General features: G+C 37.7%; 3 protein-coding genes across 7 annotated transcripts in view; 1 reads left to right on the top strand and 2 right to left on the bottom strand.

The window, feature by feature from the left end:
• Positions 1–183, bottom strand: part of CENPK (centromere protein K) — a gene marked incomplete at its 5' end in the record, with an annotated part of 50,507 nt that extends 50,324 nt beyond the window's left edge. For both annotated transcript variants that reach the window (XM_084629039.1, XM_084629038.1), the window contains one exon: positions 4–183. In XM_084629039.1, coding sequence (XP_084485165.1) covers positions 4–183 — 180 coding nt within the window. The remainder of the gene's footprint in view (positions 1–3) is intronic.
• PPWD1 (peptidylprolyl isomerase domain and WD repeat containing 1) lies at positions 182–18,310 on the top strand (the record flags this gene model as incomplete). Of its 3 annotated transcripts, XM_084629034.1 has the most annotated exons (11): positions 182–332; positions 3,856–3,958; positions 4,760–4,860; positions 5,668–5,788; positions 7,723–8,170; positions 8,823–9,013; positions 9,656–9,845; positions 11,917–12,098; positions 14,318–14,399; positions 16,542–16,724; positions 17,959–18,310. In XM_084629034.1, 11 exons carry the CDS (start codon positions 182–184, stop codon positions 18,100–18,102), a joined length of 1,896 nt encoding a protein of 631 aa, XP_084485160.1. In that variant the 3' UTR covers positions 18,103–18,310. The 3 variants fall into 3 exon arrangements, with proteins under 3 accessions (XP_084485160.1, XP_084485161.1, XP_084485162.1); XM_084629036.1 differs by lacking the exon at positions 3,856–3,958 and having other exon boundaries at positions 202–332; XM_084629035.1 differs by lacking the exons at positions 11,917–12,098; positions 14,318–14,399.
• A 2,750-nt stretch (positions 18,311–21,060) lies between these two features.
• The window catches only part of TRIM23 (tripartite motif containing 23), a 32,194-nt gene continuing 26,044 nt past the window's right edge, over positions 21,061–27,210 (bottom strand). For both annotated transcript variants that reach the window (XM_084628847.1, XM_084628846.1), the window contains exons 10-11: positions 24,873–24,997; positions 21,061–24,505 (exon numbers count right to left, since the gene is read on the bottom strand). In XM_084628847.1, the coding sequence (XP_084484973.1) occupies positions 24,326–24,505; positions 24,873–24,997 (305 nt within the window). In that variant the 3' untranslated portion in view covers positions 21,061–24,325. The remainder of the gene's footprint in view (positions 24,506–24,872; positions 24,998–27,210) is intronic.

Consider the following 27,210-nt stretch of genomic DNA (forward strand, 5'->3'; position numbering starts at 1 on the left):
TACCATGGCGAGCTCCGGCCCCCTCCAGTCCTCACGGCGACCTGAGCGGGTTCCGACGCGCGTCTCGATCTGCGCGCGCTCCACTCTCACTGGTTGTGTCCGGCTGACGGCGAGAGGCGCTGCCGCCCTCACTTTCGGGCGCCCGAGCGGGGGGTGTCGCAGGAGCGTGACGCACACTAACATGGCCTCCGCCGACTCGGAGCGCAAGAGGAGGAAGCTCGAGGAGGCAGCGGCGGGCGCCGTAGCCGGGGATGGAGACGAGGAACCGGAGGAAGAGGAGCGCTGGGTCGGGCCCCTCCCGGGGGAGGCTGCGCAGGCCAAAAAGAGGAGAGGTAACGCGGGGAGCCGCGCCCTGGTCCGGGCTACGGGGGAGCGGGGCGGTCCGGGCTGGGAGTCTGGGCGGGCGCGAGGACACGGGCTGTGGCGGGGCGCTCCGGCCGGGAACGGTGCTGGAGCGCGGTGCCGGGACCCTGGTAAACGCGTCCGAAACACTCGCACCGCGGGCATGTCTGCGGGAACAGTCAAAACTGCCCCCAACGTCTGTGTGATCCAGCCTCGTGTGCGATCCCATGTGCCATAAAGAGGAGCTCTTCCTCCTTCTCCTCTTGAAAAGTAACAAAAATTACCTTTGTTTTGTTGTTATGAAAGGTGATCAGGAAAATGTTGCGCCCCAACTGGTGAATGTTCATGCCAGTGCTGTAAAGTCTGTTGTCTTACGTGTGGAATTGCTAAGAGCAGTACATGGATATGCGTTTTGTCAAAGAGTGGTTCCTCCTTCATTAATGCAACAAAGGCAAATATTTAAGATGCTGCATTCTTTGACTTGTTTTGAAGATTGCACAGCACAAGAACTTGAAATTTTTCCGTGTTCTAAATCTCACATGCTTCTCTTGGCCTTCAGAAATTGGATTATAGGAACAGATGCTTCAAGATGTCACTCTGTGTCTTTGATTGTGCAAACAGGCACAATCTTAACTTTACTACCACCTGCTATTCACTGCTATTCACGGTATGGAAGTTAAGCATGTGCACTGAGACCTACTGTTTGAAATGCTTTCACTTATGAAGATTAATTACTACTCCACACAAAAGGAAAAACTTAGCTTCACTACAAGGAAGATCACATTTTATTGTAAGGCTAGGGTAAAGCAACAGACATACTTCTTGGAGAACACCTGCATGAACAGATTCTTTACAAAGCTTAAAATGTCAGAAATAGACAACTACTGGCAATCAGCTGCTGCTTGTTTTGTTGCTACAATTTTAACAGAGTTGCCTGATTGACATCTCCATCATGGATTCTACCATAATACAAACATGGGATTGACTCGTCATCTGCACAGGCCTACTAAATTAAATAGCAATGGGTGCAGTAGCCTCCAGCTAGAAAAATAGCTGCAGTTGTGATTTAAGGAGTTGGAGCAGAAAGAATCTGATTCTTTTTGCAGTCTGTTAATAAATTGGGTAGAAATGCCAGTTATAAGATCTTAAATAGTGACATGCAAATGATGAAGCTGATTTAGTTGCTTAATGACAACCACCAAAAATGGAAGGAGAAAGATGATAAAAAAAATAAAGGAACTTTCAAGATATGTACTTGCCCTACTCCATAATTGTGTGATATTGTTGTCACATTTTTCTCTCCTTTCCGTTTAGTCTGTTTATGAATCGCACATTTTTGTCATGTCAAATTTAGATAGCAAACTGTTCAGGACAGTTATTATGTTGTTACAACTTTTGTGAGGTACCTAACATGTTTTTGAGTGCTGAAAGGTAGCAGTAATTACATCTGTCCTGTCAATAAACACATTTCTTATTGGTCAGATATTGTCATCTTGTAACAGAAGATTGAAGATTTGTTTGTTTTATGAGTTCTTTCATGAGTGTAGTTATAGGCCACCTTTTCTAATATTTTTGCTGTGCTGTCCCTAGATTGGGAAGTGGTATCATTCAGTTTGCTACAGTCATGGGCATTGTTATCCTCTGTTTGGTATGTTAATTGAAAACAAAGTCCACTTAGATAGGTATCGGAAGTTACCGCTTCTTATGGTGCGATATATCATATCTGATCAGTTATTCTGATATCATGTCTGACAGTTGCCAGTCCCAGATGCTTCAGAGGGAACTACAAGTGGAATAATTTGCTCATAAAGAAGTTGCTTCCTAGACCCCTCCTTTTAAATACTGGCATACGCCCTGAGGCTTAACGATGTATTCTCCTTCTAAACATTGTTTTTCTTTTAATTCTTACCAGTATGTGACTGAATGTTCTTATCCATATAATGTCCAATCTATTTTGAGTCTTGCAAAGTTGTGTGTGTTCCAGAGAACAACACATTTGTCAGTTTTCTTAAAAATTTACTACCTTTTAATTTAATTGAACATATTCTTGTTTTACTTTCTTGAGAGGAAAAAATACATCTCTGAACCCCCTCTATTTCTGCTACATTCTTTTTTTTTAAATGGGGCAGTTAGAATTGAACACATTCATCCAGATGAGGCTATACTGTTGATTTATAGAATGGCATCATATTTACAGCATTTTTCCATCTCATTCCTTGTGCATCCCAAATTTTTGTTTGTCTTAACCTCTGCTGTACATTTAACGCAGGCCGCTTCATTCTTTGTTTATCTCTATAGGACTTTAACCTAGTCACAAGATTAAGTAAGAGGGACTTGCAGTGATCTTTGATCATAATGATGACCTTCGTCATCACTCCTACAGGCACGGTGATCAAAATAACAGAGTTGTAGCAGCGAGCCAAAGGAGCCTTATGCTCTCATTGCACTCCAATGCACTTCATTCTATCTGCATTGCAGTGCACTACTTGCCACCATTGTTTACATACTGCACAAAATTTGTAGTTGCCTTACTTCCCCTTTGTTCAAATGAGCTTAAAATGTAAATACTACACTTTTAACATTCACCTCTTGGCTTCTGTCTTTACCAAGTTTGGGTCATCAGACAGGGAAAGGTGCACTGAGTTGTCTGGTAATATTGGTCACTGGCTGTGCTTTCACCCACCAGTGGAGAGGGTTTGCCAGGACACAGTTGTTGTCTGTGAGCAACTAGTTAAAGCCACAAGTAGAAGTTGAGCAAATCTTAGAGGACCAGTATTGTAAAATCATTTATAGATTGAATGCCACTGCTTTTATTGTAAAGTTCTACCTCTAAGGGTATAGTCATGGGACTTCAAATCTATGTCTAGCTAACATTATGAATATTTTTATGATGAATCTCAATAAGTGGGTCATGACTAATTATCACTCTTCTTAGAATAAATTATGACACCTCAGCCCGAGATGTATTGATTCTAAACACGTCCCCAAAATTCTGAAAATTATAGTTATTCTCTAACGAAAGGATTTTTTTCTAGATACTCTGTTTTCAAATCTTCTTTGTGAAAGGTTTCCTTTATATGAGAAATAATGTACTTTAAAGAAGCATTTGCATAAGGCCAATTTCTGACCTTGGATATTCAAGTTAACTTAATTGGGGTGGAACGGAGGGGAGGGAGACAATGCATGTAGGGACAGACTTTGGGCCTTTGGCATTAATATTGAGTTATCATTTCAGGAAACAGGTGTAATTGTTTAAAAGGGTGTGCTTATTTAAATATTAGTGAAATGAGAGATTAGATGCTTCTCGTACGCCAGCAGTTGGGAGATCCAGGTTCAAAAAATAGTGGTAGAAATCTCATTCATAATGTTAGCATGGTGCCCTGATATCTTACCTTTTTGACTAAAACTAACGCAGGTAAAGTAATATAAGTGTAAATAATAATAGTGAGCGGAAGATGGGATGTAATATTTATTAAAAGGAAATAATGTCTGCTTTTCTCTTATTTTGTTCAGTCCTTGAATTTGAACATGTCTACCTTGAAAATCTTCCGAGTGCTTCAATGTACGAACGCAGTTACATGCACAGAGATGTCATTACACATGTAGTGTGTACTAAGTGAGTCTTTTGTTTTAACGGTGTCTTGCAGTCCCAAAACTTTTATGTGCATATGATAGGAAGTCTTTTTTTCTTTTTAATAGAAATGTTCCTAATGGAACTTGATGATTTTGGAGGTGGGATTTTAAATTCTTCAGAGCTAATTCAAATAGATTTGGTTTGGTTAAAGAGAGACACATTTTAAATCTAGTCAATTTAAAAGTAGTACTGTGTAACCCCTTGCTTAGTTTTGTGGATTTAAAATCCCATTTTCCTATTCTTAAATTACTTTTTCTCATCCCTATTTCTATGTGAAATGACTACACAAGCAGGAGAAGCTCTACATCAAATGCAGTCATATGCATAAAGTAAACAACTGCAGAGACAGAAAAAATATCTAACCTCTTTTAATTGCATGTTACTTCTAACAATATTAGGATGAAAAAAATAAGACTAAAGTGTGTTGTTTAAGTTGATGTAGTCTCTTTACAAATCAAGTCACAGAGTGTGGGAAGGTAATATCTTGCTTTTTAATGATTAATACTGAGATCGAACTGCTACTGCACACTTTGGCAGACTCAAGATTGTTTACAATAAGATATAAAGAATATTGTACTAATATGTAAGGTCTTGATACTAGCCATTACCCACTAATTGCAAATACATGTTGTACTTTTCTGAGTGAGGAAAAAGGAAAAAATGCATATCCATCTCAGTAGTTATGTTGTACAGGTAAATTCATCTTGTGCACCATTATTGATTCTTCCCTTCCACCCTCAAGTTTTTAACATTATATTTCAATTGATGCGTTTATCACTGCAGGACAGATTTTATCATAACTGCCAGCCATGATGGACATGTCAAATTCTGGAAGAAAGTAGAAGAAGGGATTGAATTTGTTAAACATTTTCGTAGCCATTTAGGTAAGAAATCATATTGTATTTGATCTGTTTTTATTAGAACACAATTTTTCTTCAACTCTACTATCTATGTTCTATATTTCCAATATCTAGTAGTAGTTAAATATGTGTTTCATCAGGTGTTCTCCAAAGCTGGAGAATCTGGTCCTAGTCCATTATGCAGTAGGATTCTGAGGGCTTAGGACTTACTGTGGAAATAAACTTTAATGTTTATTAGGTGTATTGTTTATAGGATTCTTATCAATTTATTTTATGATTTTCTATGCTTCATTTTTAGAACTTGATGATACTGATTGTTCATGATAACAGTAAAACTTGTAAATTGCTATTTTTAATTAGATATACCAATCAACTTTAAAAAAAACATATTATTTAGAGTCCTTCTAAAAGTTTAATTGCTGCCATTGACTTCAACAAGTATGTTAACACATACAAAATTTTATCCTTTCTGAGCTAAAAAACCAGCACATTATTTTCTTATGTGGGATCAGTGGGATCATCATTATTAAAAAAAATAAGCAATTTTATGTTGGGTCACTAATTCTCTGTACAGTGGCTAACTACTCGAAGACAATGCAGATGTGAACTGTGCAATGTAGAACTCTTTATTAATTATTATTATTTATTATTATTCTGTACTACAGCTTTAAAATACAGATACTATATACAACAATTGCAGGCTCTAAAATGTTGTTCTAAGATAGTTGGATTCCCCCCTCCTTTGAAGTGGTGAATACTCTTCATGCTTTGTTTTGAAAGTTGTATCTGTCTTTTCCATGTTTTAATATTATATTGGGTTTATTGTAACAGGGGTCATTGAGAGTATTGCAGTTAGTTCAGAAGGGGCATTATTCTGTTCTGTTGGGGATGACAAAGCAATGAAGGTGTTTGATGTAGTAAACTTTGATATGATCAACATGCTGAAACTCGGGTAAGTCATGTCATTCTGTAAAAACATTTTTGGTGATTGTAAGTGTTTTGAGTACTTTGAATAAGAGTGAATTAAACCAAATTCTGTTGGATCATTTTAAGTTTAAAAAAAAAAATTCCAATCAGCCTTAATTTAACTAAGTTAAGGGAGTGTGTGCTATTAGGAAATGTGCCCAGCAGCTTAGAGATTTCCTGATATATGTAGAATTGTAATATATGTGGCTTTAATCTCCTGCTGTAAAAAGTGTGCAACAAAATTTTCATATTTTTCAGTATGATGTGCACCCGAGGATATGTGTCATGTAGCATATGACAAGATACATGATAGTAGTCATATCTCATGATAAGAGAGAAAAACAAGAGTTTTATTGCCCACTGAAAGTTTTTGTCAGGTCTTCAGTATTTCTCATTCTGAAAGTATCATATGTACATAGGCATTTTGTACCACACCTATTTTACTGAGATATCTGAAATTAACAGTGTTCCTATTGGGGCTGATAGTTTTATTTATTTGTTTTTATCCTATTCTCAGTTTACTTTACTCTTTCTGCTTACTTTAATATTTAACAGTGCACTCACAACCAGTTTTTAAATCAACCCAGTTAGGGTCAGAGCTACTGTTTTTAACTGGAGAGCTGATTACAGTCTCTGTACTGCCATTGTGACAGCTGTTCTCGTTTTCTGCCTCTTAACCAGTTTTTACTCCATGACAGAACTTTGCTTTTCATGCCACAACTGCTTAATTTCCTTAATAGCTTCTTTTTTGAGGATCTTTACCAACATTATTTTGCAAGTCCAAAATAATTTTATCTACCAATTCTTAAGGATTTGCTAGTTGAGTTGTCAAAGAATTCTAAATAGCATAGTTTTTCCCCAGAGGCTGTACTGGTCCTTTGTATTATATAATGTTGGGTTTTGTTTTTCATAATTCTAGCTTTAGTATTGTTTCAACTAGCTTAATTGGTACTGAAATAAGGCTCATTGGTCTATGATTCCCAGGATATCTGTTAGCACCCTTTTTAAAGATAAGCATAACATTGGCTATTCTCCAATCCTCTGGTTCATTTTAATTATGGAGTTACATATCTTTTTTTGGCAGCTAAACCATTTCATTTTAAATTCCTTCAGAATTCTTGATTAATATAATTTGGTCCTAGTGATTTATTGCAATTTATTATCTATTGATCTTTTTATTAATCAATTTGTAATACAGTCCTGGTGATTTATTGCAGGACCCGATCCTGCTTCTGTTGAATTTGATGGCAAAACTGCATTTGTCTTCAGTTGTACCAAAATCTGACTTTAAATGATCAATTTGAGGATAGAGAAGAAATGCCATTGTCATGAAAGTTTAGCAGTAATAGATCTCTACACCAGATATTGTAGTGGATCACACCTCTATTTTCCCCACCCACCTTCTATACACTAACTTCCTGTCACCACTGCTTTGTGAAGCATTGTGGAAGAGCAGAGATTGGGTAACTAGCACATTCCTTTGGTAACACACCACTGAATTTTCATAGACCACATATTATCAAAGCTTAATAAATAACAATTCTTCCCCAAAATTAACTCTGCCATTTGATTTCAAATTGATACTCCTCAACTTTTTGAAGTCATCTGGACTAACTTGCTACGTATGTCCTGGACTATCAAATTATTGATCTCTTTCTCTGTAATATCGAAAATAATACTGAACAGAAATCTAGCCCTTAGACGAATGTGTAGCCAAGTGTTATCTGCAGTATTGTTATGGCCATTTTGATCCCAGATTATTAGACACACAAGGTGGGTGAGGTAATATTTTTTATAGGACTAATAAAAGACATTATGTCACCCACCTTGTCTGTTTAGCAAATTGTTATGCATATCTATCGAGGTAAATCAAGCCCTGCTTATTTTGTTTTTGTTTTTTTCCTCTACTTTCTATTCTAGCTACTACCCTGGCCAGTGTGAATGGATATACTGCCCTGGAGATGCCATATCTTCTGTTGCATCCTCTGAGAAGAGCACAGGAAAGATATTCATATATGATGGTCGAGGAAATAACCAGCCACTTCATGTTTTTGATAAACTCCATACATTCCCTCTTACTCAGATAGGGCTGAACCCCACCTACAAAGTAGTAGTGTCTTCTGACAAGTCTGGCATGATTGAATATTGGACTGGGCCTCCTCATGAATATAAATTCCCCAAAAATGTGAACTGGGAGTATAAAACAGACACCGATTTATATGAATTTGCTAAATGTAAAGCTTACCCATCCAGTATATGTTTCTCACCTGATGGCAAGAAAATGGCCACTATTGGTTCCGATAGAAAAGTTAGAATTTTCAGGTTCTTGACTGGGAAGCTTATGAGAGTCTTTGATGAATCCCTGAGTGTGAGTTCAATTTTGCTTTTATATTCTGACTTCTATTCTTTTTTTTTTTTTGTATATTAATTTACTCACCAGTACCTTTATCTACTTTATCACCAGTTTCTATAAAGATGGATTTTATTACTTACCTTATCTTACAAAGGAGTTTTTTTTCTATATTAGCATCTTTTAATCTTATACTTCTATGGTCTCTAACTTCTGTATGTTAATCTGTGCTGAATATACTTTGAAATTTAATTAGTGTTTTTCATTTAGGAAATTTTGTAATTTTTGTGCATCTAGACTGCCCATTTGCTAGAAAGCATTTGAAAAAATGTCTGCTTTAATCAAAATTGAGAAAAATGTAAGGGAAAAAATAATCTTTTTAAAGATTGCTTTGTTAGAGCAAACATACTTTTTTTTCTTTGCCCAGGGTCTTGGATTCTAACTACAGCTTGTGTTTTGATAGAAGAAAAATAATTCTGCTTGTGTATATTTCAGTTCCTGCTTTAGCTAAAGGAAATATTTGAATGGTTCACTTGAATATTTATTTAAGCTTGTGAGTAGTTGAGTAATTCTACTGAAGTGAAAGTTAAGTGTGTGTTTCAGTGCTTTGCTAGATCACAGCATTATTGTGCATTCATACAACTAGTGACTGATTGTCTTGTTTCTGTAGATGTTTACTGAGCTGCAACAGATGAGACAACAGCTGCCAGACATGGAGTTTGGCCGACGTATGGCTGTTGAGCGTGAGTTGGAGAAGGTGGATGCAGTCAGGTTAATTAACATAATTTTTGATGAAACTGGACACTTCGTGCTCTATGGAACAATGCTGGGTATTAAGGTCATAAATGTAGAAACTAACCGGTAAGTCTTATTCCATATAATGGTTCCTCTCGAAAAGACTCATTTCAGCCAATTTTTTAATATTCTTGTTCCATTTAAAATTTTGCATGTTAATAGATCTTTCTATTTCTTCGGGGGGCTGTTGGTTTAAATTAGGCTGAAAATAAACTTTTTATACCAAATATTGAATTTTATGGCTTAAAACTTGGTAAAATGAGAGAAGATATGCATAAAAATCTTTGGAATAAGTATTTTGCACAGACAGTTCATTTCTGGCTAATAGTGAATACAATCAGATACACTAATGGAAATTTAATGACCGTTTTGTATATAATTCTGCATGGTAGAATAAATGAGGATCAATGGGTTTGAGATTTTTAGGGTAGGGAAGGCTGAGCAGTAAGTTTTTTGTAGCAGTTTTGAAAAGGGAAAGCATTGTAAATAAGCCTGTAATAACATTCCCTCCTGCCCTCTCCCTCTCTCTCTGTATATAGATACACAAATAAATATATATTTGATAAGATGAGGTGCAGTGTTTCTTGAATTCTGCTGAGTCTGTTTATGACTGGAGGGGAGAGACTGTATGACATGAAAGTTTAACAGTAGTCCTACTTTCCTTTTTTCTTTTTTTTTGTTTTGGTTTTTAAACACCATGTACTATAGGTGTGTTCGTATCTTAGGCAAACAGGAAAATATCAGGGTGATGCAACTGGCTTTGTTCCAAGGCGTAGCAAAGAAACATCGTGCTGCAACCACTATAGAGATGAAAGCATCTGAAAACCCTGTTCTCCAGAATATCCAGGCAGATCCAACAATAGTCTGCACATCTTTCAAAAAGAACAGGTTTTACATGGTTTGTATGATTTCTGTTAGACTAATGCAGGATAGAAATTATTCAGTTTTGTGTGTTTGTTTTTTTAAACCTCTTCTCCCAGACTTTTTAATGCTTTTTGTCTTGAAGAATTTTGGTAGTGACACAACTTTCCCAGAGAGGTCTCCTTAAATTACAACAATATTTCAGAATTTTTAGCTTGGATTTATCTGAGAGTTGCTTTATGATCCTTCAGTTTTTACTGAGTACAGCCCCCCAACCTGAAGCAAATACTCACCAGCAACCACACACCACATAACAGAACCACTAACCCAGGAACCTATCCTTGCAACAAAGCCTGTTGCCAACTGCGTCCACATATCTATTCAGGGGACACCATCATAGGGCCTGATCACATCAGCCACAATATCAGAGGCTCGTTCACCTGCACATTTACCAATGTGATATATGCCATCATGTGCCAGCAATGCCCCTCTACCATGTACATTGGCCACACTGGACAGTCTCTACATAAAAGAATAATGGACACAAATCAGATGTCAAGAATTATAACATTCAAAAACCAGTTGGAGAACACTTCAATCTCTGTGGTCACTCGCTTACAGACCTAAAAGTGGCAATACTTCAACAAAAAAAAACTTCAAAAACGGATTCTAACGAGAGACTGCTGAATTGGAATTAATTTGCAAACTGGATACAATTAACTTCGGCTTGAATAGAGACTGGGAGTGGATGGGTCATTACACAAAGTAAAACTATTTCCCCATGTTCCCCTCCCCACCCCATGCCACCCCCCTGTTCCTCAGACATTCTTGTCAACTCCTGGAAATGGGCCACCTTGATTATCACTACAAAAGATTCCCCCCGCCCCCTCGCTCTCCTGCTGGTAATAGGTCACCTTAAGTGATCACTCTGGTTACAGTGTGTATGGTAACACCCATTGTTTCATGTTCTCTATTTATATAAATCTACCCATTGTATTTTCCACTACATGTATCTGATGAAGTGAGCTGTAGCTCACGAAAGCTTATCCTCAAATAAATTTGTTAGTCTCTAAGGTGCCACAAGGACTCCTTTTCTTTTTTCAGTAAATTGTGAATCTTGGATTCCTTTATATCTTAGTAAAGTTTTAGTTCCTGTGTTTGGCAGTTAGGATTTCTTTTGAAGCTATATTTATATATAACTATGTAATTATTCTATAGTGCCTGGGAACCCCAGAGAAGGATCAGGGCTCATGCATGCAAAGCACCGTATAGAAAAGTAACAGACATTTGTTGCAGAAGCCTGACTGTCACTTGCTTAACTAGTACTTGTGCTTAACTTGATTGTTACCATACAGCACCAAGTGTGCATACTCTAAACTATCAGAAGGCAATTACAGAACTGAACACACAACTTTCAAAAGTACAGGCCAGGAAGAAAAGTTTGACAGATCTGGGATCTTTGTATTTATCAAACATACTGAAAATATACAGTGTATTTCAGTGACTGTAATTGCCACCTGAAACTTTATAATGTACACAGTTGGTGCTGTATGCTGACACTCCTCTACTGTTTGATCTTTATTGTGTGTTTTCTCTGACTAGTTTTGTCTTCTCCCTTTTGAGGACTAGTCTAGGGATCATATTGCTGTGGTTAGAAACAGCTCTCTGAATTAATCAATATCTTTCTATAGTATTATATTAGAATGAAGACCGAATAAGAGTACTTACTGTACCCGTGTAATTAAATCAAGAGATTTCCAACTCTGCCTGATCCTAGCACAAGGAGCATTGCCTGAGCATGAGTGTACTTTACCTGTACACATTTTACGTTCTTCCCTTTTAAATAAAACAATGTTAAAGGCAGGTGAGAGGTCTAGGGGAGAGAGATCACAAAAGACTACTTGGATTTCCAAATATCTGTACTGGAAATTGTGACCCTTTAATTTGCAGGTGGAAGGACTGTCAGAGTCTTTATTTCACACATACTGAAATGCAGGAAGATAGACTTTTTTTATCTGATCTTTCTGACTGATTTTTAGCTGGAAAGCTTTGTATGGTATCTAAATAAGAAAAAATAAAGGTAGCAACCTTTGTCTTTTGTTCTTCAGTTTACTAAACGTGAACCAGAAGATACAAAGAGTGCAGATTCTGACAGAGATGTATTTAATGAGAAACCATCTAAGGAAGAGGTCATGGCAGCCACTCAAGCTGAAGGCCCCAAAAGAGTTTCTGATAGTGCCATTATCCACACAAGCATGGGAGATATTCATGTCAAGCTTTTCCCTGTTGAGTATGTATTTGATACCTTTTTAAAAATAGTTTTGCTTTTATTGTTCCTTTCTTTGAGGCTGTTCGTTGTCGGTTACCAGGGCAGGGGGACTGCTTATAATTTGATTTCCCCTGCTCCCCATCCAAGGACCTCTTATTACATATTATTGCTTGCATATTTGCTTAATTAATTACATAAATCAAGCTGCTGGGATGTTAGCAAGGACAGTGGGGCAAAAAATAGCTAAAAGCAGCAACAAGGGCAGTGGTTCTCAACATTTTTTTGTTGTTGTTGAAGTATTCCTTCGAAACTGTAAATCCCCCCCATGTCTGCTTATATCATGTCTGTTGTCAAATCTCATCTACTATTTTTCCTTATCTTCTTTTCCTTTCTTCTGTGTTCTTGTTTTACTTTTCATTTTCTGATTTATGGATTTGCTCTTTTTACCTTGTTTTGTTCTTTCTCTGATTCTCCCACAGATGCTAGTGTGATACAGCACTGTTTTGTGCAAGTTATGTGTTACCATAGAGATAGCAGAGCTGTGCTATTTCATGCAGTCTAGGGGAAAGGAGAATAGAACATGTGGGTGGCAGCAGCAGATCTGGCAACAGTTTTCTAAACCAGAGGGATGATGCATCCTGCAACTCCAAAAGGAATTGCTTTATGCATAAATTTTGTGCCATTGCAAATCTGAAACCTCTTATGAGAGCTACTTCTCCGTCAAAATTGTATCCTACAATGGAAAAAGTTTCATGTGCAACTGTGCATGAACTTTATGCCATTTATGTTCAACTGCTGGCACACAGCTGAGAGGTTCTGTGTACAACTGTTGATGGATAAAATCTTCTCTGTTCACATCTGTACTTCTGTACCCCAACGTCTGCTCCTTCTCAACTTTCCAAGCGCACTTAAGCATTAAAAATCCCTACGAAATTTAATATACAAAACCTTTTTGTTGTGATGCACTTAGGGTTTGTTGTATGTGTAGCAACCCTGACAGTTTCACAAACGCATGGACATGAAAAGTAAAACCACTTAACAGTACATACTCTATGCTCCTCCACCCACGGACACGTACGTGCCTTACCGTTATCACAACTGCCATACACCACAGTGCACCACAGCCTTCACTCTGCCCTCTAATAATGCTAGCCTTCCATCACTTCCTTCACCAACCCACCCTATCCCTATACAATGCACTACTATATCAAACGTCCACAACTAATCGTACTAGGAGTATGTAGTTTTGTAAAAGGATTTGTTGAAGTGGACAGAGTTAAGGTTTGGAATGCATGGTTTGTCATATATAGAGCATTTGTGATAAATGGTATTTTGTGTGCCTCTGAGTGGATAAGCTGGGTATGTATGGCTTAGTGGCATAACTTTTCATTTTCATGTTTTTGTGGTTCTGAGTCAGGTATGTTTGTATGTGTAAAGCAACCCTAACTGCTTTACAACAAAGTTTTTGTGTAGATTAAGTGTAAAGTTATTACATTGTTCTGTAACTCTGGTAACAATTTTGTCTGTGTCAAATTCAAGCCATGATGGTGAAAGGTTCTTTGCTAATTATTATTACTGCTAATAGAATAGTAATGTGCCATCTAGTCCCTCTGTAATCCAAACAGTATTTGTATGTTGACAATCAGCAGTTTCAGTTTTAAAGAAGGGGTAACTGTGTGGCTCTGTACTGATCTAGAAGTTTCTTTTAGCACTAAAGCACTGAATCCTCAAATTCCTTACTTCCATTAGATGGTATTGAACACATCACTTGGTATACTCATTCATACTGCAGGCTATGGTTTGATAGAATTACCTTGGTAAAGGGATGTTAATTTATTGTTCTGCTTGTGAGTTGCATATTACTGCTGTTGTGAATGTTGGTTTCACTTTATACTTAGTACTTTGTAATTTTATCTACAGTATGTAAGTGGAACTATGGGGAGGAAATACTGTCTGGTGGTTAGGGCACTAGGACTTGGGAGAACTGGCTTTTTTTTATGGCTCTGCTGTTGACCAGCTGTGTGACCCTGGGCAAGTCATTGTACCCATCTATGCTTCCTGCTTTTTGTCGGTTACCTGTTAAGGTTATACATTCTTTGGGGGCAGGGTCTGTCTTATATGGGTTTTTTTGTGTGTAGTGCCCAGTACAATGGGTCCCCGATCTCAGGCGGAGCCGTTAGGGCACTACTGCAATACAAAAAATTATTTAGTCTTGCCTTAAATTTGTTATGCAACTGCAGGTGCCCCAAAACAGTGGAGAATTTCTGTGTACACAGCAGGAATGGTTACTACAATGGGCACACATTTCACCGTATTATCAAGGTAATTTACAAAAGACTAATGCTTTTCCTGTTGGGTTGTATGACACAAAATACAGAGCATAAGACATTTGTGCCAGTTCTGTCTGAGTTCGTCATTTGTATTGCTTTTTTTTGTTATATTTAAGCATGGTGAATTATTATATTTAAATCAGTTAAATTGTCTTTTTTGGAATTGTTTCATAGAGCCTTTACAGGGAACTTAGATTTTGAAGAATGTTATGATTTAGTAAGGTTATGGTTCATTTTAAAAGTAGTAGTCTTGTTGGTAAACTGCAGAGCAAACCTGAAAACTGAGATGTTGAGTTTAGCGCAGATTATAGTAGAACCTGAGTTACGAACTGATCAGTTAACCATACACCTCATTTGGTATCGGAAGCACACCATCAGGCAGCAGTGGACCACAAAAAAAAAAAAAAAGCAAAAACAGTACAGCACGGTGTTAAACAAAAACTGCTAAAAAAGTAAAGCGAAAGCAGCATTTTTCTTCTGCATAGTAAAGTTTCAAACCTGTATTAAGTCAATGTTCAGTTGTAAACTTTTGAAAGAACCACCATGGCGTTTTGTTCAGAGTTACAAACAACCTCCATTTCCAAGGTGTTTGTAACTCTGAGGTTCCACCTTACTGTACTGAATGTCCTTGCTATCCAGGACAAAAAAACAAACGAACAAGCAAACAAACCCTCTGCAAAGTCTTGATTGTGCTTAGTTCACTGAAGATATCGCAGAGGGCATCACTATGCGACATCAGTATAAGTAAGTTGCAATGAGACTGGTATTTGTGATGACACATTCTGAGATCTTCTGTGAACTAGAATGTACCAAGAAGATTTTGTAAGAGAAACTTTGTTTTTCTTGATCCTGATCTTTTCCCTATTCGAAATCACTTGGGCTGCATCGCTTTTCCTGCAAGTACAGAAGCTCAGACTTGTCCATGGAGGCTCCAAGGTTACCCATCCATTTTTCTTGTAAAGGATGAAATATTTTTAGGGATCATTCCCTGAATCTGACCACCCCAGACCTTCTCCCCTTCATTTCTGGCATGGTGGAGTTGGCCCCAAAGAGCAAACTGAAGGCTAAGAGGAGTTTTGACTATGAGGAAGCACTCTCAGAAGTCACAAAACGGAAGCTCTGCCACAATTGCTCCCAGCACTCAAATCCTTGCTGTAGCTGGAGAATAGGTTCAGAGTCTAGACAGCTTGTTAGCACAAGCTGAGAGTCTGGACAGCACTGTGTTGTCCCCCCACCACCTGAGACCCTTTGCAAGGGCAGGTTAGACCTCTTTGCCATTTGAAATACAGCAGGGAAGTCTGTCTTCAACAATTGGGAGTTCTTTGAGGGAGCATTCTAAACCTCTCCAGCCCTTGCCAGCTGTCAAGTAATAGTCCCTTAGCAAGGAGTCTGGCATTCTTGCTGACACTTCCTCCCCAGAAGAGGATCTGGGTATCCCTCTGGGATGTTCCCTTGTTTTTACTTTCCAGCTGTATTGGACAATGAGAAGCAAATTCTAGATCCCTCCACGCAGAAAAAGTGCCAGAAGACAACACGAGCTAGGGAGCGGGATTGTCTCTAGTTGGGAACAAAAACAAAAAAAACCCCAACCAACCCTCCTTCCAAAGGGTAGAAGAAAAGCAAAGGAAAAAAAAAAAGTGGCCAGAGTGCGCAAGTGAAAAGCCAAGATGCATGCCAGATGGTCCTCCCTTTCCACTAGCTCTGGCATGGAACAGGCTGATATGACATCACTTAGAACTCAAAGCAGGCATGTAGGGGTTAGGTAGGTCTGTGCTTTCTGCAGGAATGGACAGCTTGTAAAGTTTTAAACTTCTGCTGTACGGGATAGAAAAATAAGTTGATAAAACTGAACACTTTTGCAGAAGGTAAAGAATTACAGGTACATAACCCCTACAGGCTCATATGTTATCTTGCCAATAAGATACGTTAGAGGATCTTATTCTGATGATGAGCTGGCCATCACTTTAAAAGAAAAAATCATACTATTTGGGGCACTCTGGTTTTTATTCTAACACTTGCATATTTTACATAAAAGTCGGTCAGTTTTAAAAACAAATCTTGTCTTGAATTTCACAGCCTTGCAGATTTGGGTGTTCTACAGCAAAATGCAATGGTGTGTTTCATTCCTATCCAGGGTTTTATGATTCAAACTGGTGATCCAACTGGTACAGGAATGGGAGGTGAAAGCATCTGGGGAGGAGAATTTGAAGATGAGTTTCATTCAACTTTACGACATGACAGACCCTACACGCTTAGTATGGCTAATGCAGGATCAAACACCAATGGTTCCCAGTTCTTCATAACAGTGGTACCAACTGTAAGTAATATTTAAAATCCAGTTTAAGATCTGATTTGAAGATCAACCATGATGGTACTATATAAAGAAGCAGTTGTGCCAGTTCTGTAGTGAAAAAGGAGGATGCCATTGTGCAGCTAATTTTATGTAGGTAATGTGACAAAAGCACATCGCTTAAGTTTGACTGAAAAATGCCCTTTAGAAAGAGTGATTAAACTTGATTATGAAAGGCTTTAGACTTGAGAATTTGAGTAAAAGGCACATGTTACATTTTAAATCTTATCGTAGACTATGGAATTTTGTGTTAACAGGAGTTATCTTCTGTTGTAATCTGAATTAAATTTTTATTAAATATCTCTCTCACTAAGACTGGCAAAACTTCTGCATGGGTTGTGAGGATTTAGCAGGTATGGATACTACTAATACCTGTGGCTTGTTGTATTCTGGCTTTGCACAGGGGTCAAGATTTGGCCCCAAAGACTTTCCATTAATACTTTCATTTTTATGTGACTTAGTTCACTATATACTAGAATAAGGAAACTTTGGTATGAGTCTAAAACAAAACAAAACCCTTCAAAATGCTGTAGCCTATGGATGTTCTTAGAAGTAATCTGCATATGCACCATCATTTTGCTATTTTAGAGACTTGCCCTTTTAGAGCTGTTTTAGGGGCACTTATAAACAATTTAGTAGCTGAGGTTGAGGAAGCTGTAGTGGTTTGCAGGGAAATAGTATTAACATATGACCCACTTCCGAATTGCTCACAAATCTGAACTTTACCCATTTTCTCGTGGTGGTAGAAGATGATTATATTGTCACAACTGAGTTTCAAGCATGTGAAAGCATTAATTTTCATATATAGGTAGGCTGGAATGGAATTTATGCTAACATTCCATTTAGAAAGTTATTTTTTTCCTTATTGAAGGTCTATGAATTAAAATGACTGCATAGCCAGCATTTTTGCCTTGCAAGGTATTTTATTAATGCTTAGGTATAAACAAATTTAAGAGATAACTAGCTTCAGAGTTGTTGAACAGTGTAACAGACATTTTATATGCTTTCACTGTATACTTGTTAGAACAATTAACAGTGAATACACTTTAAAGTGTAGTGCTTAAAATGTAATAACCTTGATCTACAATTGCATTCACTTATTCTAGCACTAAATCTCTTCCTGTCTTACTGTTTAACCTACAGAATACTTTATATTTTAACAAAAGTTCTGTTTCCTCTGTTCGTTCTACCCCTTAAACAGCCTTGGCTGGATAACAAGCACAGTGTGTTCGGACGAGTAACTAAAGGAATGGAAGTTGTTCAGAGAATCTCAAATGTGAAAGTAAATCCCAAAACTGACAAACCATATGAAGATGTCAGCATCATTAATATCACTGTGAAGTAAAACAGAATTTGAAAAACCTACCTTAAAAATGTTGTGGGACCCAAAAGCAAACAACCTGAGCAGTGGACTTCACTTTCATAGTGCCCTGCTCTGAAAACCCCCAGGACTGCACAAACACCAACCCTTCTACTGATCATGTAGCTGAAATGCTACAAACTGTATTTTTAATAACTTTATATTTTAAAATAAAAGGTGACCATGTTTGTTACTTTTGTCTCTTGCATTTTTTCTATGTTAAATTAAATGTATTTGTACATTCAATGTCTGAAGGGTACTAATTTTGGATAATCATGAGCATGTTAATCTAACTTTCCATTACTCTTGCTAATGTCTTCTTTACTAATGCATAAGATCCTATTTAGGTTAACATAAGCTGCTTGACTTTGGGCTGTAATAGAGCACTAATTGCTAGCAGTAGACTTAATGGACTAATAAACTTCTAGTTCCACCTAAAATTCTACACAAGTATTTCTTTCCACTAAAATACCAGTTTGATTGAGATCTCTTCACCATTAATTTTAACGAGGCTTGTTGCCATTTCAGGTGTTCTAGTAATGTGTCTCATTTAAATGAAGAGCAGATAACTGCTATTACCTTTACAGACTTCTAGTGAACTTGTGTCAAACCATGATCATATCACTAAATGCTCTCCTTATACAGTAATTTTAACTCTGTCAAAAACTATTTGTTGGGTTCATTTAATCCTAGGCCATAGCACAAGATTTAATTGGGTTAATATTCAGGGTAGTCTGTTCACAAAACCCAATGCAATATGCTGAAGCTTTTTTTCCCCCTGTTCAACTGAAATCTCTTTTCACCCTAGATTAGCACATTTTTCCTCAAAGGATTTCAGGGGCTCTTTACAAGTGAGTGCTGCATGTAATGTGAACTTCCACTCCTTATGAAGGTTTGTACTTTCCCCATTTATTTTGGGTGGTTGAACTCTGCAGGCCTATTAGGTTGCTTCTGTCATTACAGGTCTTTGGAATAATGTAATAAGGGTTGCTAAGAGGTTACACTTAAGAATGACTTTTGGGGAGAGTCAGGCAGAATATGGAATTACTGGTTATTAGATGTAGCTTTTAAAAAACAACTTTCACCATAGAGATGCTTTTTTCAAAGATCTGATTTCTATAAATTCAGATAAAGAGTACAAGATTATAGCTGTAGGTAGCATATTGAATTAGGGTAATATCTGGCAAAGCAGATGCATTCAATAGTTGAACAGTTAATTTTGATATGTAGAGGTGAATGGAAAGGCTCTAGGCATTTCAGTACCCTGAAGCCTCATTAAGACACATTTCTGTACAAAAATGTAGAAGGCTGGGGCTAATCTACATGGATTACAAGTAAAGTGTTGGGGGTGTGGACAAAGTTTAAAAATCACCTTTTACAGTTCCACAATCCTTGGGCATGGGCCTCATTTCTTGGGTTAGAGCAGCCTGAACACACCTCCAACTTCTGCCAGCAGCACCTAACCCCGAGAAGCTGAAGACTTCCATGGTGTAAGGTCATCCCACACACCCTTTTCCTTGCTATGCTGCCACCAGGTGGCTACATTGAGTAAGAGCCCCATACTGCTCTGTGCATATACTATAGTTTCATCCTCTTTAGGATCCACCAGCATGGTGTAAAGCAGTCATACCACAGTATCTTCCCTCTGTTCTCTACAACATTGAATAGGTCTCATTTCTTCCAACTTCTACCTGAATACAAGGCTTATAGTGACATTTGTATTCCCAGAGTTAGGTTAATCTAAGCCCCCATTTTGGCTTACAATTGTCCCTTAATGTCATGCTGGCAACCAACACATTTTTGCCTACCTTCTCTTCCTCCTTCCCTGCCTAAAACAATGTCAAAAGGAAGTCCCTATCTTAGACTAAATTCAATGCAACAAGACTAGTGTAGCAGAGAGGTAACAGCACACTGGATATAAACTCTCACTTTAATAGTCCTGCATTAATTCAAAAATAGATTTAATTAGAAGAATGCTCAGTATTTATACAAAGAGGGTGGGTTTTTTTTAACTCTGCCTTTCTTTTCAATGAGAAAAGGTGAGGTTTTTTTTTTAATTGGACCAACTTCTGTTGGTGAGAGAGACAAGCTTTTGAACAGAAGTTTGGTCCAGTGAAAGTTATTACTTCACCCCCTTTGTCTCTCTAATATCCTAGAACTGATGTGGCTACAATACTGTACACAACCTATTTTCATTGTCAGGGTGTTTTTTTTCCTGCATTAATATAATTGCAGTCTTGAAGTTGTCAGAGAAACCTGGAAGTTTTTTTTTCCAAGAATCACCAACCTGGATTCAATCTCAGATTACAGGCACAGCAGCAGTATGCTAAAGCACTGCTCATCCCACAACATGCTATTCTCTCACTCAGGGAGTTACAATAGTGTCAATAATGAGAAATTCCTGGCACACAGGTAGGAATACAAATCCAGTATGGCAGCTGATTTCAATCAGTGATATCATTTGTGACTGAAGTCAGATGACATATGTACACGCATCTGGATAAAATACCACTTGAGTGTTTTTCTGAGTAGAGCTGTGCTTCAAACTTGCCAAGTACATTTACCTCCATTAAGGTCTTCTAAGTGCTGAGATTTGTGCCTGATAGTCACAATAACCCTAGCTGTAACATAAGGATAGTTGTTTTTTGCTAGTATTACAAGTGAAGTCCCTGAGGCCTACTTTCTAAATACTGCTACCTTTTTTTTTTGTATCAGTTTTTTTAAGGTAGGTATTAATCCAATCCTTGAGAATTTTGGATACTAATGTCAACATTTTCAGCATCATGAAATGGTCATCTTCAGACCATAACCTTTTCATTTTGAACAACTTCCAAATTCTAGCATTAGATTGACTATAGAAATACTCACACTCCTATTCTTAGATTAACCTGCAACAAGAGTGGCTTAAATGAAAGTACTCAAAAGAAGGATAGTACCCTAAACCAGAGGGTTAAAGTATTCTCTTTATTGGGAAAAAAAAGTTTTCAAGGCAATTCAGAAACTCTATCAGCTAAATCACTCTTCCATTACGTAAGAGCTGTTCCTTTGTGAAGTACTACCATACCCAACCCTGCTCCACGACCCCAGAACAAGAACTGTTGGTGAATATCTTCCTGCAGACGGAACCTCAGTCATCATTCAGTCCACAAGCAGAATTAGAAAAAGTTCAATTACATACAATGAAAGTTAAATACCAAGAAGTCAGGCATTACTGCTCAAATAGCTTAGCTATTGTTTACTATTTTGAAACAAGATTTAAAAACACTTTTCTTCACTCACTGCACATGTTATGTTTACTCAGTTTCAAAATTAAGCCAAAATCTAGACCTGACAGCTAAATGCTATAGTTAACTTTTTAAACAATTCAGGCTTTAGTCTTAGCCAGATAATTCTCTTCAATACTTGTAATTTGTTTTTTTTAATTTTAATAGAATGTGAGAAGCACATCCCAATCATAACCTGCATAAGTTAGTACACTAAAAACTGAATTAAAGTTCAAGACATTTAAAATTTACAATTGAAGCAGTTTATATATAGTATTAACTTATAACACAAATAAATTTAAGTTTACTTGATAACACCTGAAGAGTTCACAGACAAATGCAAGACCTATTTTCACAGTTACTTGAATCAGTCACATTAGTTTGCATTTAAAAAATACTTTTATGCAAGTATACTACATTTGCAGCAGAACTTTCTTTTGTTCTAAAAGTAAAAGATGAGTAAGTGAATTTTTCCCCAAACACACTCTTCTCTACAAGCCCTTCAAAGTATTGACTGGTTTTGCCGAGTGCTTTAAAATAACCAGAGAAAACAAAAGTAATAACAGCCAGTGGGAGAGCATGTACAATTGAACCCACTGAAGATGTAGAATGTACCAACTAAAATGACAAATTTCATATTAGATCTTCCAACCAATGCATGTTTTATTCATTAAAAATCTTCCAGCTAAAGTATATGTTCCTGAGGAACTTGTTAATATTTGAAAATAAAACTATGAAAAGGACAGTCAAAGAATTATAAAGGTCTGTGCTGGGTCTGCAATATAGGCTGAGCAGATAGTCAAAGGGGCAGAAAATATCTATTGTGCAAGAGATTGCAGGCTGAAAGGTGAACAATTTTCAGTTTGATTTGGGCAGCAAAAATTCTTCAGTCCATGTAAATTATGCACAATATTATCAGGTGTATTCTGAATGAGAACATAGCTTTCAAATGCAGTCTGAACTTAGTGTCTGTAAAATCCTTCTCTTAGCGTTCTAGTATGGGTGCAAGGATTTTTAAGATCACTTCTAAATGTGAAGACTAGCTTAATTTGTATCTACACCTTTGAAAACAGTGACACATGTCACTTGAGCTACAATTCAAATTGTTCAGTTTCAGCAAGCTTAATGTACATATAACACCATTAGCATGAAATGTAAAGAATGGAGGTGATTACAAACCAGTGTCATCAGGAGGAGGCAGTTACCACAGATGCTGCCTTCTGAAGTGCAAATGTATTAAAATAATTTGTTTATATATTCTTTGTTTTAACTACTGTATGTAGTGGGGAAAAATGCTACAAAATATGTACTAATACCATAGTATTCCTTCTGCATGGCCTCCTCACTTTCCAGGGGTTAGTTACAGAAGGGATCAGAGGAGTCACCAGGTGTACTCACCACACAGATTTATGGTGATCAGAACTGTGTGCACAGCAAAAGAGGAGACATCAATAAATTATTCCAATCTTCTCCAAATTTAAACAGAGATACAGCCCCAAGGTTCTGTGACAGGTTTCAGAGTAACAGCCGTGTTAGTCTGTATTCTCAAAAAGAAAAAGGAGTACTTGTGGCACCTTAGAGACTAACCAATTTATTTGAGCATGAGCTTTCGTGAGCTACAGCTCACTTCATCGGATGCATACTGTGGAAACTGCAGAAGGTTTCCACAGTATGCATCCGATGAAGTGAGCTGTAGCTCACGGAAGCTCATGCTCAAATAAATTGGTTAGTTTCCACAGTATGCATCCGATGAAGTGAGCTGTAGCTCACGAAAGCTCATGCTCAAATAAATTGGTTAGTCTCTAAGGTGCCACAAGTCCTCCTTTTCTTTTTAAGATTCTGTGAGTTTGTGAATGAATAATCTTTGAATACAGGCACTGGTGACAGTTCCAAGTATATAAAGAATCTGAATCAGACACTAAAAGTTTAGATCAGATTTTACCATCGGCTGTTCTAAGTAAGAGTTATTAAGTGTGCAGTGGTTTTACAGCAGGTTACTTAATATTTTAAGGCTGCTACCTCTTTCTGGAAGCATAACTCATGTAAAAATATATAGGTGGGCTGATATTTCAACTGCTTTCTTTAGGAAGTTCTTAGCTTAACTTGATTTAAGGATGAAGTTTAATCTCTAAAGACACAATGTCCTTGGGCATGCACAGGAACTTCCATCAATATATTTTGTATTATTAATGGAAAGCTGACATTTCAATATGTATAATTTTGCTTTGCTTTCATTTAACTGCATCTTTTATTACTAATGGTAGTCAATGCCAACACCCATTGAATCTGCAAGGTCCTAGGAAGACTACTACGTTCTTACCACTTTCTAGTCCTATCCACAACCCAAGGCATGCAATAAGGCTAATAAATAAATGACTGGGGAATAACTTTCCTTCTTGTAGTGTCTATATGGAGTTTTCAAAGCAAAATTTAAGCTAATGCTTTTTTAAATGTACTACAAGTGGCATCATGTGTTACCAAAGAGCATCTAGAGTTTTGGTTGCTTTCTAAATAGCTCAAGAGTTTGTTTTTTGTTTTTGTTTTTTTTAAGTTGCTTTTTGGATAAGAATTTTATTGTAATAATAAGTAACTTCTGTGCCCTTATGCTGAAATTTAGAAAATTTAGATACACGTTTTAGCAGAAAAACTTTGCTTAAATTGGAAGTAACAACCTAGTTTCACACACAAAAAAATAAAAATCTAGGCATCTTAGCAGCCAGCCCACCTTAATAGTCTGTTGCATTACCAAATTTTAAAAACTGTAGCAATTGCACCAAGTGTTTACTGCACCAATTCCCCAATCCTTGATAAGCAGGTGCCACGTACATTTTCTTCCGTAACCAGAGCTCTAGATAAATCTCCATCTTCACAATGCAGACCTTGTTACAATATTCTAACCCGTACAAATAAGTGAATTACAAATTTAATTTGCAACTGTCATGAAATTAAGCCACATCCAGTACACCTGCAGCCACCAGTTGCCTTGAAAGCCAGTCCAATCCTTCATATAGTCCCATGCCACTTTGAGCATCACAGCCCTGAATATACCAGCTACGGCCACAGCAGAGTTTATGGAGACTCAGCATTTCTGTGATTTCTTCTACTGAAAGAGCCCCCGCTACATCCTGCAAGAGAGCCAGGCATTATTTTAAATGCACACAGTAAATTTTCTAGAGATTTCACTTTCACTGATAAGAATATAGATTATCTAGAACGGTTAGAAAATCTCCCACATCATCTTAAAAACCTCAAACCAAATTAATAGTCTTAAGGCTGGACAGAAGGTTTTACTGGCCTTGTCACACATGCAGAAATAGCTATTGGATTCATTAAATCAGTGACTAGTCTCTTCTTAAATATTGTCACTAAATATTAAGGAAAAACATTAAACTTTATTCCTTCCCCATCCCCACATTTTAATTATGGCAGACTGTTCACAAAGTTTGTGTTAATTACAGTTTTAAAAAGGAATAGAAAAAAATTCACCAATACCTGCTTATTGGCAAAGATCAGCAGCAAGGCATCCCGCAATTCTTTCTCTGTTAATAACTTTGCAAGTTCACTGTGTGCTTCACTAACCCTGTCTCTGTGACTGCTATCGACAACAAATACCACCGCTATGAAAAAAATAGTGAAACACGTTTCGCACACTCAAAAGTCACTCAGACATAATACCCAAATGCACTGACTCCTCAACTCCAAAAACTCCCGTTTATTTCCAACACAGAATCACCTACAATGCACAGATTGAGTGTCTCAGAATTGCACATTAACTCAAGCCTCAGTATTATTAAGATAGTGTACAGATAAACATACTTATTCGAAAAAAAAGTCTTCCCAAAAGCCAGCATCTTAGACCCTGTCTACAGAACGAAGTTGCAATGGTTTAACTTAAATCTGTTTTTAAACCCATTTAGTTTAAACTGACTCAAAGCCCTGTGTGGAGACTTGCTTCAGTTTAGCTTAAAGCAATTCCTAATCAATTCACACTAAATCAAAATAAGAGTGTCCACATGGCTTTGAACCAGTATAACTAAATCAGTTCAAAATCACATCTTTAGCTAAACCAGTGCAATTTTCTCATCTAGACAAGCCTTAAGGGCATGGCTACACTTGCAGATGTAGAGTGCTGTGAGTTAAACCTGTCCTCAGAAAGCGCTGCAGTGTGTTCACACTGTCAGCTTCAAGTGCACTGGCGTGGCCACATTAGCAGCTCTTGCAATGCCACAGAGAGCAGTGCATTGTGGTACCTATCCCAGCATGCAAGTGGCTGCAACGTGCTTTTCAAATGGTGGGGGGAATGGAGTGTGACAGGGAGTGTGTTGGGTATATGTGGGGGAGAGAGAGTGGGTTTTGGGGGGACTGAGAGCATGTCAGCATGCTCTCTTGTAAGTTCAGACCCCCCCTCCCCCGGCCTCTCTCTCTCACGCACAGGAAGCAACATTCCACACTAATGGTTGCTTTGTCCCAGAGCAGATAAGTACGCCGGATGTCAGAAACGGAGTTTTAAAAGGGCATATCCGCATTCCTACAGCCAATTCCAAAACAATGACAAGAGTGTCCACTTGACTTAAGGGGATTATGGGACGTTTCTGGAGGCCGATCGCAGTAATGCAACACCTCGTTCACACTGCCGCTGGGGCGTTTCAGACGAGGCGCGGCAAGAGTTATGCTTCTCGTGGAGGTGGATTACCAGGAGTGCTCCAGCTGCAGAGTCCTGGTGCTCTAAGTGCCTTGCCAATGTGGACGGGTTGCTTTAATGCACTCAACCTTGCAAGTGTAGCCAAACCCTGAGTTAAAGTATGTACACTTAAGGGAGGATTTTACATGCCAAAGAGGCAGTAAGATGGCATGGATGAGGGGTTGGCATAGAGTCATTTACTATTAGGAACTCCTGGGGGTTGTAGACGGAAGATTAATGAGCTAAGGAGGCAGAACTGGAGAACAGAAATTCTCTGTGTAAATTTCAGTGCTTCCCAGCTTTTACAGTGGAAAAATAAAACAGTTATAGTAAAGAAGCAAATTAACTGTTGGTATTTTCAATTCTCAACCTAGCCCTGCCCCTCTTCTACTCTCATAGGAGAAAAGACCCTATGTTGGTGAGCTCTACATTCTGACTTGTGAGATGATGTTAATCTCTGAAAATGATTTTTTTAAAAGAAGACCTGATTTAAAATGTCTCAGAATTTTGCAAAGAAGGCTCTGAAGAATGTACCTAGAAGTTTGTTATCCTTGAAAGATTCAGGAATCTCAACCCCACTTTAAATGGAAAACAAACTTAGAGCACTTATGACACCCCCATAATTCAGTGCCCAAAAGTATAGTAGGCACTTTCATGCCAGTAACATTCAGAAGAATGTTTTACCATGCGGACAGCAAAGCTGTTCTGATACACTTGTTTTTATCTGTATTAATGTAACTAGGACTGGACACTGTGCTCCAATACTGGGTCAGAAGTTATGTCACTTTGTAGAGTTGATATTTTAATTTCAAATGTTATCCAACGTTTATAAATGTGAAGTGCTACTTGTCACCATGTGAACTTCTCGAATGCTGCATTTTTGTCCGCTGTCAGCTAAAACCAGCTAGGTTTTAGAGGTTCTAATTTTTGTTATGGCTCCATGAACTATGGAGCTGATGAATTTATGAAGAATGCAACTTATCCAGCGACAAAGATCTACTGGTCCAAAATATTTTCTTAGGCCATGAATCTAGCACCCATACTTCACCTTACACAGAATTACTTATTTTATGTCAATTTTCTATGGTTAAATGATTTCTAGTCATATTCTTCTGGCACTAATGAATGCACAAACTACAAAACCAAACA

The sequence above is a fragment of the Lepidochelys olivacea genome (assembly GCF_965140295.1).
Source record: "Lepidochelys olivacea isolate rLepOli2 genome assembly, chromosome: 5".
Classification (NCBI taxonomy): domain Eukaryota; kingdom Metazoa; phylum Chordata; order Testudines; family Cheloniidae; genus Lepidochelys; species Lepidochelys olivacea.